The sequence below is a fragment of the Podarcis muralis genome, chromosome 17 (assembly GCF_964188315.1).
Source record: "Podarcis muralis chromosome 17, rPodMur119.hap1.1, whole genome shotgun sequence".
Classification (NCBI taxonomy): domain Eukaryota; kingdom Metazoa; phylum Chordata; class Lepidosauria; order Squamata; family Lacertidae; genus Podarcis; species Podarcis muralis.
This window is the reverse complement of record NC_135671.1, coordinates 36,327,583-36,339,563: the sequence shown is the minus strand read 5'-3', so window position 1 is coordinate 36,339,563 and position 11,981 is coordinate 36,327,583. Positions and strand designations below refer to the sequence as shown.

General features: G+C 47.1%; 1 protein-coding gene across 1 annotated transcript; it reads right to left on the bottom strand.

The window, feature by feature from the left end:
• Window positions 1–2,644: 2,644 nt before the first annotated feature.
• WDR45 (WD repeat domain 45) lies at window positions 2,645–11,783 on the bottom strand. Its single transcript, XM_028711914.2, has 11 exons — window positions 11,640–11,783; window positions 9,717–9,828; window positions 9,079–9,153; window positions 8,871–8,975; window positions 8,132–8,237; window positions 7,196–7,290; window positions 6,945–7,024; window positions 5,198–5,406; window positions 4,090–4,191; window positions 3,863–4,008; window positions 2,645–3,160 (listed from the first exon to the last, which is right to left on the bottom strand). Exons 2-11 carry the CDS (start codon window positions 9,763–9,765, stop codon window positions 3,051–3,053), a joined length of 1,077 nt encoding a protein of 358 aa, XP_028567747.1. The 5' UTR covers window positions 9,766–9,828; window positions 11,640–11,783; the 3' UTR covers window positions 2,645–3,050.
• Window positions 11,784–11,981: the final 198 nt, after the last annotated feature.

Genomic DNA, 11,981 nt, shown 5'->3' with positions numbered 1-11,981 from the left:
CCAGGATGCACCGCGGCGAGCACAGGCCTGGCCGCGGGGAGAGATGGGAATTGTAGTCCCGGCGGTGGGAACGGGGCTGGCATCCAGGGACGGGTTTACGTATAAGGGTGAACAAGCTATGGCTGAGGGACCCACTCTCTTGGGGCCCCCCAAAAAAATAAAGGGGGAAAAACAACAACCTGGATGTACATTTCCAAAATATAAGATAAAAAACAAATAAAATAAAAGCTACATACAGCAACAGTGGCAAATGGCTTGAGATACCTATTAGGTCCATAAATTACCACATAGCATATATTCAATGCAAAAAACAGGGACAATTTCTTGTTGACAGCTGGACATATAAAGGGCCCCATTACTTTCAGTGGCTTAGGGCCTCATCAAACCTAAATCCGGCCCTGGCTCACATCGCTTGGCTTCCAGGCAGTTTGTTCGTTTCGTAAGATTTGTAATACACAGCTTGGTTTTAAAAAGGAAAACACCAAAAAACAAAAACAAAAATCCTCAAAGCTGGTTTACAAAAGATAAAACAATAAATAGGGTTGCCATACGTCCGGACATAGCCGGAATATGGTAGTGGAAAACAGCGCCAAACGCTTATGTGTCTGTGACAATCTGGACCTATTGGCAACCCAGGTCGGCAGTGGCTTTTGGGGAGATTTTCCTAAAAAATAATAATTATAAAAAAAGCAGGTTAAAAATTGGATTATTTTTTTTTTTAAAAAAAAAGCTCAACAAAGCTATGAAATACTGAACTATGGCAACCCTACAATAACATCAAGAAAAACCCAACCATATTTTAAAACACGCACAAGTTTAGATTCTTGATTACTATTTTAAAGCTTTATTTTAAGACAAGCATAAAAGTGCCTGCAGTCTTGGGTGGGTGGGGAATAAGAAGCAGGGCGCTTTGCACAGCATGTGCCGCTGAGATCAGCCCAGCTTACTCCGATGAAGTGCATAGACCGCAGCTTTACCATGCATATAATGGGATTCCAGTAAACGTCAATCAAACCGGACATCCAGCTCTACTGCCACTCTTTTATTGCCTTCCAGGAATATTTATATTTTGGGTTCTTTCTCAAAATACAAGATTCCTCTGTTCTGTAATGTTGCGATCCATATGTGGAAATTTCCCTTTATTTTTCTATATTGTTGATGTTTACAGTTTGCAACATTCATTTTATTCCCTTTCCCTCCCACGTTTTCCCAAGTGGCTCCAACTCAGTCTGGGTGTGTAATATATAATTGTTGTTGGGTGAATATCAATTATCTACTTTCGTTTATTAAAATATTTCAAATAGACTGCCAAAATACCACTGGGTGATGCCCTTCTGTGGATGCAGGACTTCTCCAGGCCCTCTAATTCCCATTCTCCTCAACAGCCTATCAGCCATTCTCACACTTGTTATTGGACAACTCCCATCATCCCTAACTACCAGACCCAGTGGTCAGGGATGATGGGAGTTGTAGTCCAACCAGATGCAAGAGGATAGGTTTGTGCAACCTGCGGTTCTGTGCATACTTAGAGTAAGCTCCATTGAACACAGTGGGACTTACTTTGGAGTATGCATGCATAGGATCAGGCCTGCACACTTCCTTAGAAACAGGTCCCACTGAAAACAATAGGACTTGCTTCCAAAAAACCAAAGGAAGTCCACTGAAAATGATCAGCAGAAAATATTTACATTTTCCAAAAATCAGGTATTTGTTTTGGGGTTTTTAAAACTGCTTTGCAAGATCACTTGAAGCCATGGCAAATTCTCTGTATGATAGGTAAAGGTAAAGGACGCCTGGATGGTTGAGTCCAGTCAAAGGCGACTATGGGGTGTGGCACTCATCTCCGCTTTCAGGTCGAGGGAGCCGGCATTTGTCCGCAGATAGCTTTCCAGGTCATGTGGCCAGCATGACTAAATTGCTTCTGGTGCACGAACACCATGACAGAAGCCAGAGCACACGGAAATGCCGTTTACTTTCCCGCCGGAGTGGTACCTATTTATCTACTTGCACTGGTATACTTTCAAATTGCTAGGTAGGCAGGAACTAGGACAGAGCAACGGGAGCTCACCCTGTTGTGTGGATTTGAACAGCTGGATGCAAAACTGCACCAAAAATAACCAGTAGAGAGTGTGAAGAGCAACATAATGACTGGATATGTGTTTGGATTGTACCATTTCAGAAGTACAAGAGGTGATCATTGATGCAAACATTTAAGCAAGAACTCCCTGCCCATGCAGTAGTAGTTTGTTGATAAGGGATCTAACCAGCCTTCTGCCTATGAATGAAAGAGAATATAAAGCAAGTTCCTCTGAACTTTTACTGTTGCATCAGATGCATCATGGGAGCTTGCTAAATTGCATTTACTGGAGCCAAAATGCACAAAACAGAAATCCATGTGAAGAAAAAGGGTGTTGAGGGGACAGGGAGGTGCACCTAATAGCATTGGCTCATGATGTGTGGCCTACCATTTTTCAAACAATACTTCCCCCTCATCCCTGCCATTCTTCCACACAAAGTGATTATTCATTCCCTCCCGATTGATGCAAATGAATGACCCCCAAGTGGACTATTAGTCCTAGGCTAGGTCTGGATTCTTCAGCCTCTGTCTTCCACCCCTTACAGAATGACAATAAAGCAAATGAGAAGCATTTGCACTTGAACTTTAATGATAGTTCTACCCCCTTCTCCACCCTGCCCCCTCCAAATGTATGCCAAGAGGTGAGAACCTGCCTCCCCAGCTTCCAAAATCCAGGCTGAGCAGACTCTGAAAAGTTCTCTTTCCAAACACTCCACCCCACTGAGCCTTCTCGCTGGTCCCACATGGGATGGGTAGCCAGGCAAAGGGAGCGTAGGAACAGGATATCCGAGGCGACAGCATTGAGAGGAGAGTTCTCTGAGGATCTATCCCACCCCGTCATAAAAGTCCAGTGGGATTCCCACCAGAACCTTGTTCTTTCCCAGCCTGGGTCCTTAACATGCCCCAAATCAAATGCTCCCCCAGTTGCCCAGCATCCTTCTTCTGCCTGCCCCTGGCAGGGGCACAGCTGGGCTCAAAAGTCATCATCGTCACATATATCCAGGTAGACGTCAAAGGCCTCGCGGTTGCAATTGCCGTCCGGGGTAAAGACGTATTTGTGGAAAGTGCCATCGACGCAAATAGCTGTAAGAGGAGAAACAGAACTGAGACACTCTGGACACAGCAGGAACGATTAATCCAAAGAGAGCTTACGAGGAAGGAAGTTCAAAATTGGGCCTCCCTCCTATGTCCGTGGGACGCGGGTAGCGCTGTGGGTTAAACCACAGAGCCTAGGACTTGCCAATCAGAAGGTCGGCAGTTCGAATCCCCGCAATGGGGTGAGCTCCTGTTGCTCGGTCCCTGCTCCTGCTGACCTAGCAGTTCGAAAGCACGTCAAAGTGCAAGTAGATAAATAGGTACCGCTCCGGCGGGAAGGTAAACGGCGTTTCTGTGCACTGCTCTGGTTCGCCAGAAGCGGCTTAGTCATGCTGGCCACATGACCCAGAAGCTGTACGCCAGCTCCCTCGGCCAATAAAGCAAGATGAGCACCGCAACCCCAGAGTCGTCCTTGACTGGATCTAATGGTCAGGGGTCCCTTTACCTTTACCTTACCTATGTCTGTGGCCGAGCTGTGGGAGTGTGGGAAGTGATTATAACAATAAACTCCACAATGGGCAATTTGTTGCTGTTCAGTGGCAGCCAAACCACCACCCGAGGCAGGCTGTGTCCTCATGTCTAACGTTAGGGCCGGCCATGGGGCACAGCCACAGCTGTTCTGCAGCGAGCTGTCCAGCAGCCGATACAGGGGAACAGAGTCACCCACAGCCACCCATCAGTGCCACTCACCAATGACCGAGTTGACGTTCTTGGAGGTATTCCTGCCAAAGGCGCAGATGCAGGCAGACTCCGCTGGCACCGTGAAGCTGGCCAGACTCCACTGAGAATCCACGTACTGGCCTATCATCGGCCCGACCTTCCCCACACGAGCCAACCTGAAAGAGGGGGGAAGGAAGAGGGTCAGAACAGTACAGGCGGCAACGCTTTCCCCTTGAGCGCGTCGACCAACTACCTACGCTGAGCGCCGATTTAGGCGGGTATCCTTCAGGGCAAAGATGTGGACGGTCCCTTTGTCACTGGAGGCACAGAGAAATGAAGAGTCGTGGCTGAAGTTAATGCTGTGGAGAGAAGAGAAGGTTAAGGGGATCAGGGAGGATCCCTGATTAAAAATCTCTTCCCCACCACTGCACCCACGCAATGACAAATTCCCTGCGAAAAGAGCAGGAGAGGTAAAAGTAGAGTCGCCACTGCAGAGCGTCTCCCCAAAGCCCCACAAAACTATTTGCCCAATGCTCCTCGATGTCGCTGGACTGCACCTGGCCACTAATAATGAGATCCAGCACCGAGGGCCTTCTGGCGGTTCCCTCATTGCAAGAAGTGAGGTTACAGGGAACCAGGCAGAGCACCTTCTCGGTAGTGGCGCCCAGATATGAAGGAAATAAGCAGCTATCCCATCTTTAAAAGACATCTGAAGGCAGCCCTGTTTAGGGAAGTTTTTAATATTTAACGCTGTACTGTTTTTAACACTTGATTGGGAGCCGCCCAGAGTGGCTGGGGAAACTCAGCCAGATGGGCGGGGTATAAATAATAAATTATTATTATTATTATTTGGTTATACAAGCATTTTTAGTTACTACCATCTACAAACTATTTACAGTCCTTCTTCCTCTCTTTGGCACGCTATACTTTCAGTCTAGTAATAAACAGTCCTGATACCGCAAACTCAGCAGCACACTTCACCATATATCCAAACTAGCTGTAAGCAGGTAGGTAGCTGTGTCGGTCTGCCGTAGTCGAAGCAAAATAAAAAAAATCCTTCCAGTAGCACCTTAGAGACCAACTAAGTTTGTTATTGGTATGAGCTTTCGTGTGCATGCACACTTCTTCAGATAGCTGTAAGCAAGCGTACTAACAGCGTATGTGTGCTCTCCTCGTGCCTCACATTGCAAACTCAACTTCCTCCTTTTAATTGCATCTCCAGCTGACATCAATTAAGCTTGGAGTGCCACTCCTACACATTGAAGAAACTTCTGGAATGCTTTTTTAAAGTTTCGAGGAACTATTAACCTATTTCGTGAAGAATGTATTCCTAACATGTGTGGCTGGGAGTGTGTCGTTTCTCACCAGTACAAGGTAGCTGGATCTGTTCCCCTCCTGAGCTCCACCAGCTTCTCCTTGGTCTGGGTGTCAAAGAGGCGGATGAGGGTCCCTTTCTTAGAGGCAGAGGCCACCACAGTTCCCTGCTGGTTGAGAGAGATGCAGGCAATCTCACTCTGGTGGGCGTTGATCGTGAAGGGGGCAGAGGAGGTCCCAGGTTTGGTGCTGGAAAGATCCTAAGTTGGGGACAAAATAGTTTTTGGTCAAAAGAAGCAGCGGCATGATCTAATATGCAGCCTTGCTTGCTCCAAGTCACGTGACTGAGCAGCCGGAAGGTGGGATTCTAAATGAACTAGTGATTCACATACTGGGAATATCAAGTTTCAGCACAGCCACAGACATGGGAGGCTGGTCCAGACAGAACACCCCTCCTAAACCCTATGGTTTGTAAGGACTGATCATGTGCCACAACATGCTTGCATTCTCCCTTTCCCCCTTGACCAGGGAGTGAGGCAATCAGTGCCCTGCATAGATCTTACTCATCCCCGTAAAATAAAGCTGAATACAATGGAAGCCACTATGCAACTTCTGCTAGTGCAGTAAGGTAGAGGGGAGCAGTAGGGGAGCAGGTGGTGCTGTGGTCTAAACCACTGAGCCACTTGGGCTTGCTGATCGGAAGGTCGGCGGTTTGAATCCCAGTGACGGAGTGAGCTCCCATTGCTCTGTCCCAGCTTCTACCAACTTAACAGTTTGAAAGCACACCAGCGCAAGTAGATAAATAGGTACTGCTGCAGTGGGAAGGTAAACGGCTTTTCCGTGCGCTCTGGCTTCTGTCACGGTATTCTGTTGCACCAGAAGTGGTTTAGTCATGCTGCCTGCATGACCCGGAAAGCTGACTATGAACAAAAGCCGGCTCCCTCAGCCTGAAAGCAAGATGAGCACTACACCCCATAGTCGCCTTTGACTGGACTGAACCATCTAGGGGTCCTTTACCTTTTTATTTTAAAGTAAAGTGCAGTAGAAGTTCTGTGGCATGTGTGGAAGCTGTGCAATGACTTTCTTCATTTCATCCCATATAATACATATGCAAACTGTTTACCTTCACACACACACACACACACACACACACACACACACAGCTTTTCATGATGCAGGACACAGAATTCTGAATTGTTTCAATACTAGGGATGTGTAACCATGTTCACACCCTGCCTGTGACTGCTTGATAATCCATCTGTGAACATGGTTGCTTAACCAAGCAAAATAAACAATCTATCAATAAAAAACTAGACTCTGCAAATGAGCAAAAACATCCAATAACTGAGCCAGGAAACTGCAGTTCCACCTGCCAGCGTACATCCTACAACATGTCTCTGCAGCGGCAAGAGACTTCAATGTGCTCTTCCTCTCCTGCTCTCTCAAACCCCCTGCAAGCCCTCAAAACCAGCGCCAGAGGCTTGGGGGGTCCCCTGGGTAGATTTTTGGGTACATGCGGGGTACTGCACCAGAAGAATTACACTGGCAGCTTTGGATACAATCCTTGATGAGTAATGATAATGCCCTTGACCTTTCCTGTACTGCATGGGAATGGGATAAACCGCCTTTGGTTCTGGATGACCCAGGTTGTTGTTTTTTGTGATTAGAAAGAGCCTTGGTCCTGCTCAACAGAGGCAGTTCCAAATTGCTAAATGACAGTGATAATAAGCTAGCACTGACTAAGGATGGGTTTGTTGATGGTTCTCCTATGCCTACCTTCCCTGCCCTCTCCACTTACCACTAGCTGCAAACTGCCACATTTATGCCCAGGGAAAACCAGGAGCTGCTTCTCCAAGCTGGGGCAGAGGTCACAGAGTCCTGAGGTGGAAGGGAAAAGCAGACAATAATCAGAGCTGGGCTCGATTCTCATACATGAATAGGACTGGGATGGGGTCTGCTGACATAAGAAGGGGCTGTTCAGGTGAAGTTAGCAGGAGAGAGAGAGAGAGAGACAGACAGACAGACAGACAGACTGTATGGGGCTCATACCTTTGGGGTTTTCCCGAGTGTCAAACTCAAAGAGTTTGGTGGGGTTATCTGGGAAGGAATAGACGTAGATTCGATTCCGCAACACAATGATGATCCTGAAATTGGAAAGAGCAAAATAAAAGTATAGAACTAAATGGACTGTAATTTAAACTCTCTCCCTGCATGTGTGCATCTATACATGCATATATATCTGAGAAATGTTCTGCAAAGGATGTGGCTGACTTTGCATTAATGGCAGAGCTGCTCCATTGGCTATAGAACACATTTTTGAAAAAGGAAAACTTCAGTTCTTTATCACCAGGGAGGACTCAGATGAGAACCCATAATCCAAGCTTACATTCCGGCAGATATATGTTCAAAAAAATCTAAATGCCTTTCTCAAATTTGGCACATGCTGAATAAAATATGCTTCTGTTCCTAACACAGGCAGGAAAAGGTCCCTTGGAAAAAAATACACAAACATATAAAGTTACCAAGACCTGATGGTGGTGAAAATATGAGGCACAGATAGTGCATGGCTGTACAGACATCAACCTCTCATTGCCACATTTACAGCATTAAAAAAACCTGTACACATTCATGTGTTCATTCTACTGTAGTCCTGTTTTTTTATTGCAAGACTTATGTTGGATCCTTCTGGTTTTTTTGCTGATGCTTTTGTTTTATTGTCATCGTCATCAAGGCTGTTAAATTGTTACGTCCACTCACTTCAAGCAACAGTCAATCGGTACTCGATTAGTTGTGTTGTGTTGATATGGACAGCTGGGCTTTAAGCACATTCCTGGATTTGGAAATGCCATACACAAGAGTACTAGAAATGACGACAGTGTGCCTTCATTTATATCCTAATTTTCCCTCTGCTGTGAACACGACTCCATATACCCCACCCCACTTCAGCTCCAGAACCTGGTGAAACAGGATGATTCTTCAACATACTTGTCATGCCTCATGCGAACAGCCAGGGCTGGCTTGGTGAAGGTGAATTCTAGCACCAGCTTCTCTTTGCCCTCCTTCCCTTCACGGGCATCATCCCAGATCAAGACTGCAAAGGAAACATTGGAGGTGTGAGAGAAGAAAATCATAGAAAACCAACAAGGAGATAACGTCCCCCCTCTTTGGAGGTTATTAAGTATTCAGTGATGGAAGTGAAGCAATTATATATATCCAGAAATCACAACTATGCCAGATTGCTAATGTATTTTTCGCTCTATAAGACGCACCCAACCATAAGACGCACCTAGTTTTTAGAGGAGGAAAACAAGATACAAGAAAGCAACGCAAAGCCTGTTGAGCGAAGAGGCAGGAGCGCTCCCGCTGCACTCAAGAGGCTTTGCGTGGCTATTCCCGAAGCCAGAAGAGCAAGAAGGATCAGTGCACAGGGATAGCTGGCTTCTGGGATAGCTGTGCAGCCTCTTCAGGGCAGTGGGAATAAGGCTCCCCGCTGCCCTGAAGAGGCTGCACACGGCTAAGCCAGAAGCTAGAACAGCGAGAGCGAGTGCTGCGCAGCACTCCCTCTTGCTGTTCTGGCTTCTGGGATAGCTGCGCAGCCTGCATTCACTCCATAAGACGCACACACATTTCCTCTTACTTTTTAGGAGGGAAAAAGTGCGTCTTACAGAGTGAAAAATACGGTATGTTCTGACAGCCTCCCTCCCTTCTTTCCCTTGATACATACCTGAGATCTCAGAGAATTTGGGGTTGCCACCTCCACCGACAATAGCAAGGAGATTGGATCGGTGTAACATTTCAACCAATCCCACGCTGCCCACCTGTTCATGATCTGGCAGAAGGAAAAAGAGAGAGGGGTACTTTTAGCACACACACCTGCGTGTAGAAGAAGCAGGTGCCCCACAATTCCATTTTCAGGCCCCTCCATTTCTTACCAAGGTGGCCTTTCTCCATGAGAGGCTCCACATTATAGATCCGAACCCCAGTCTCCATAGCACAGCAGAAGCAGCCTGCAGTGGAAGAAGGAATGGATCAAACATGCCTGGCTATTTTGTATGTATATTTTTATTGTCACAAACCACTTTTAGAATTTTTTTATTTTTGATTTTGCAGGGGATGGAGGAAGGAGCAGCATATAAAATAAACGAAAGGAAATAAACACACGCTGAAAATGTAGCACTTGAAAGTTTAGTCTGAGTCAGGATGAAGCCCTGCAGTCAATGCTAGGGCCCGGCCCTAAAACAAATCAAGCTATAAGCCTCCAAGCAGCAACAAAGGGCTTTTCTTTCACCCATAAGTAACCACTGCATACTTTCCAATTACTTGGGATTGTGAGAAGAGCTTTGAGGTAGGCCTGAGTCCCAGCACCTCACAATTTGGAAGTTAACCACAATGGAAAGCTTTAGTCAGAGGCACATGCTGCCCTCAAATGTTAGGCTGACAGTGTCTCCTCAGGGCCCAAGATCCTTCAGTTTTCCAAAAAGAAAGGATCAGTTTTGGGGGAGCTCATGACTCCTAGTAAAAGTGCAGTGGAGGATCCAAGCTGGAGATCCAGTAGGAGGAGATCACTTACTCTGATCTTGGTTGAAGCGGAGGCTGTTGACCCCACGTTGCTGTGCCATGATGAGCCTGTGGGCACACCCCTCAATGGGGTCAGGAACACAGGGGGTGCCTGCTCCCTCACACTGTTTTGACAGAGGAGGAAGTCAGAAACAGAGAAGGAAGTCAGAAACAGAAATCAACACGGAGCAGTGCCAAGGACATGAAAAGCAGCTCCAATACTTTCCTGTTACATTTGTTATTCTCATTGTCTCCCTGCTCCTCCAGCTTACAAATCTTGTCATCAAGATGTCAAAGAAATAAACAACTACCTGACGTTTAGAAGACATCTGAAGGCAGCCCTGTTTAGGGAAGTTTTTAATGACTGCTGTTTTAATGAATTTTTAATCTTTTGTTGGAAGCCGCCTAGAGTGGCTGAAGAAACCCAGCCAGATGGGATGATGATGATGATGATGATGATCCTGGGACACCCCAATATCTGATTCTGGTTACTGCCAGTCTTGTCCCTTCTTATATAATATGTTTTGCTCTTCCTGTTCAGATTCTCTCTACCGCCCATAACAACCCCCATGACACCCTCCCTTGGCCCCAGATCCCCAGTACAGTGGTGCCTCGCAAGACGAAATTAATTCGTTCCGCGAGTTTTGCCGTCTTGCGATTTTTTTCGTCTTGCGAAGCACGGTGTCGGGAAAGTTTTGGAAAAGCTTTAAAAATCACCAAAGTCTTTAAAAACCTCAAAAAAGGCTACCACACCGCGTGCTATGAGTTGCTCCTCGAAGTCAAGTCGCAACTGTGTTAACGGTGTTAAGAAAAAGGAAACAAACTTGCAAGACGTTTCCGTCTTGCGAAGCAAGCCCATAGGGAAAATCGTCTTGCGAAGCAGCTCAAAAAACAAAAAACCCTTTCGTCTAGCGAGTTTTTTGTCTTGCGAGGCATTCGTCTTGCGAGGTACCACTGTACTGCCTCTCACCGCCTCCAGCTAACCAGCTCTGAAATGGGATCTTCCACTTTCCCCAAGTCTTATTGTACCATAACCTGCACCAGTGGCTTCCTCTGATCCGTTTCCCCACTTGGGAGGTAATTCTCTGTAAACGCTCCTGCAACTGAGGCCCAGGAGAGGGCCTTCACGATGGTGGCTGCTCCCAGAGTTTGGAATACATTCCAACTTTGGAACACCAGGGCTGGTGCCATGCAAATTTTATTGTAATTATCTGTAAGTTTTTCCCTGCTGCAAGAGGCCTGCTTCTTCAGGCCTCCTCTCCTCTCAACTGTCATCTGGGGGCAGCCATTTCGTCAAGCTGCCTCAGAGGGAGAGGAAGAGATATGGGAAGCAGGCTTCCTCCTGCCTCTGAACTGTGTCAGTCGCTCAACAGAAAAACAATGGTCTAGAAATTGATGCCTGAGTTTTGAGTTTTCCATTTTCCTCTTCCCTCCTTGTCCCTTTTCCCTTGTGTGTGGCATTTTTATTTCTTAATTAGAATGTAAGCCTGTGGGTAGTCGTGCTTTGATTTCATGTAAGCTGCTCTGGGAGCTGTTTTGGCTGATGAGTCAAGGTACAAATGCTCTAAATAAATAAATGAATATTCTAGACAATTATATATTTAATTGTCTTTAATGATGTCCCCCCCCCTATGTTTTAAGCTGTTCTTATTTTATCTGTAAGCCGCCTTGAGTCCCTGTCAGGGAAAATATACAGTATAGGGGTGTGGGGGGTGTACACACACGTATATATATAATTGGTAATAATAAAGTGCCTTCTCTTCCCGCCCCCCGCCCCACCTTACGGGGCACAGCCGGGCCCCCAACCTCTTTTCCTGCCTCCCCAAATCCTATCACGCAACCCCTGGGGTCTCAGGCACGTCCCTTCGACCTCTTCCTGCCCCCAAAGGTGCCCGGCGTGCCCTGCCCTCCTTCCCTCCGGGCGCCCCCTCCTCACCTGAGGCGCCCCTTCTTCCCCTGCCTTGTTTACATGGACGTCGCGCTCCCCTCGCAGTCAACACCAGCCAGGCTAGCTTTGCCCAGGCCACCGAGAGGAGGCGCAGAGCGGCTCTGTATCACGTGACACAGAGGGGACTCTGAAGCCTCAGCAGTCATATTGGTAACTGGAAGAAAGGCCGCGGGGAGGGAGGGAACCTTCGGAGCCGTAACGCCATAAGGCGGCCATTTTTGAAACTGGAAGGAAGGCGAGAGGGAGCGGGGAGACTTCGGAGCGGCCATTTTTAAAGCTGGCAACTCCGAGCTTTTCGGCGTTGCCGGCCGGTTTCGGCCTCGAGTTTGA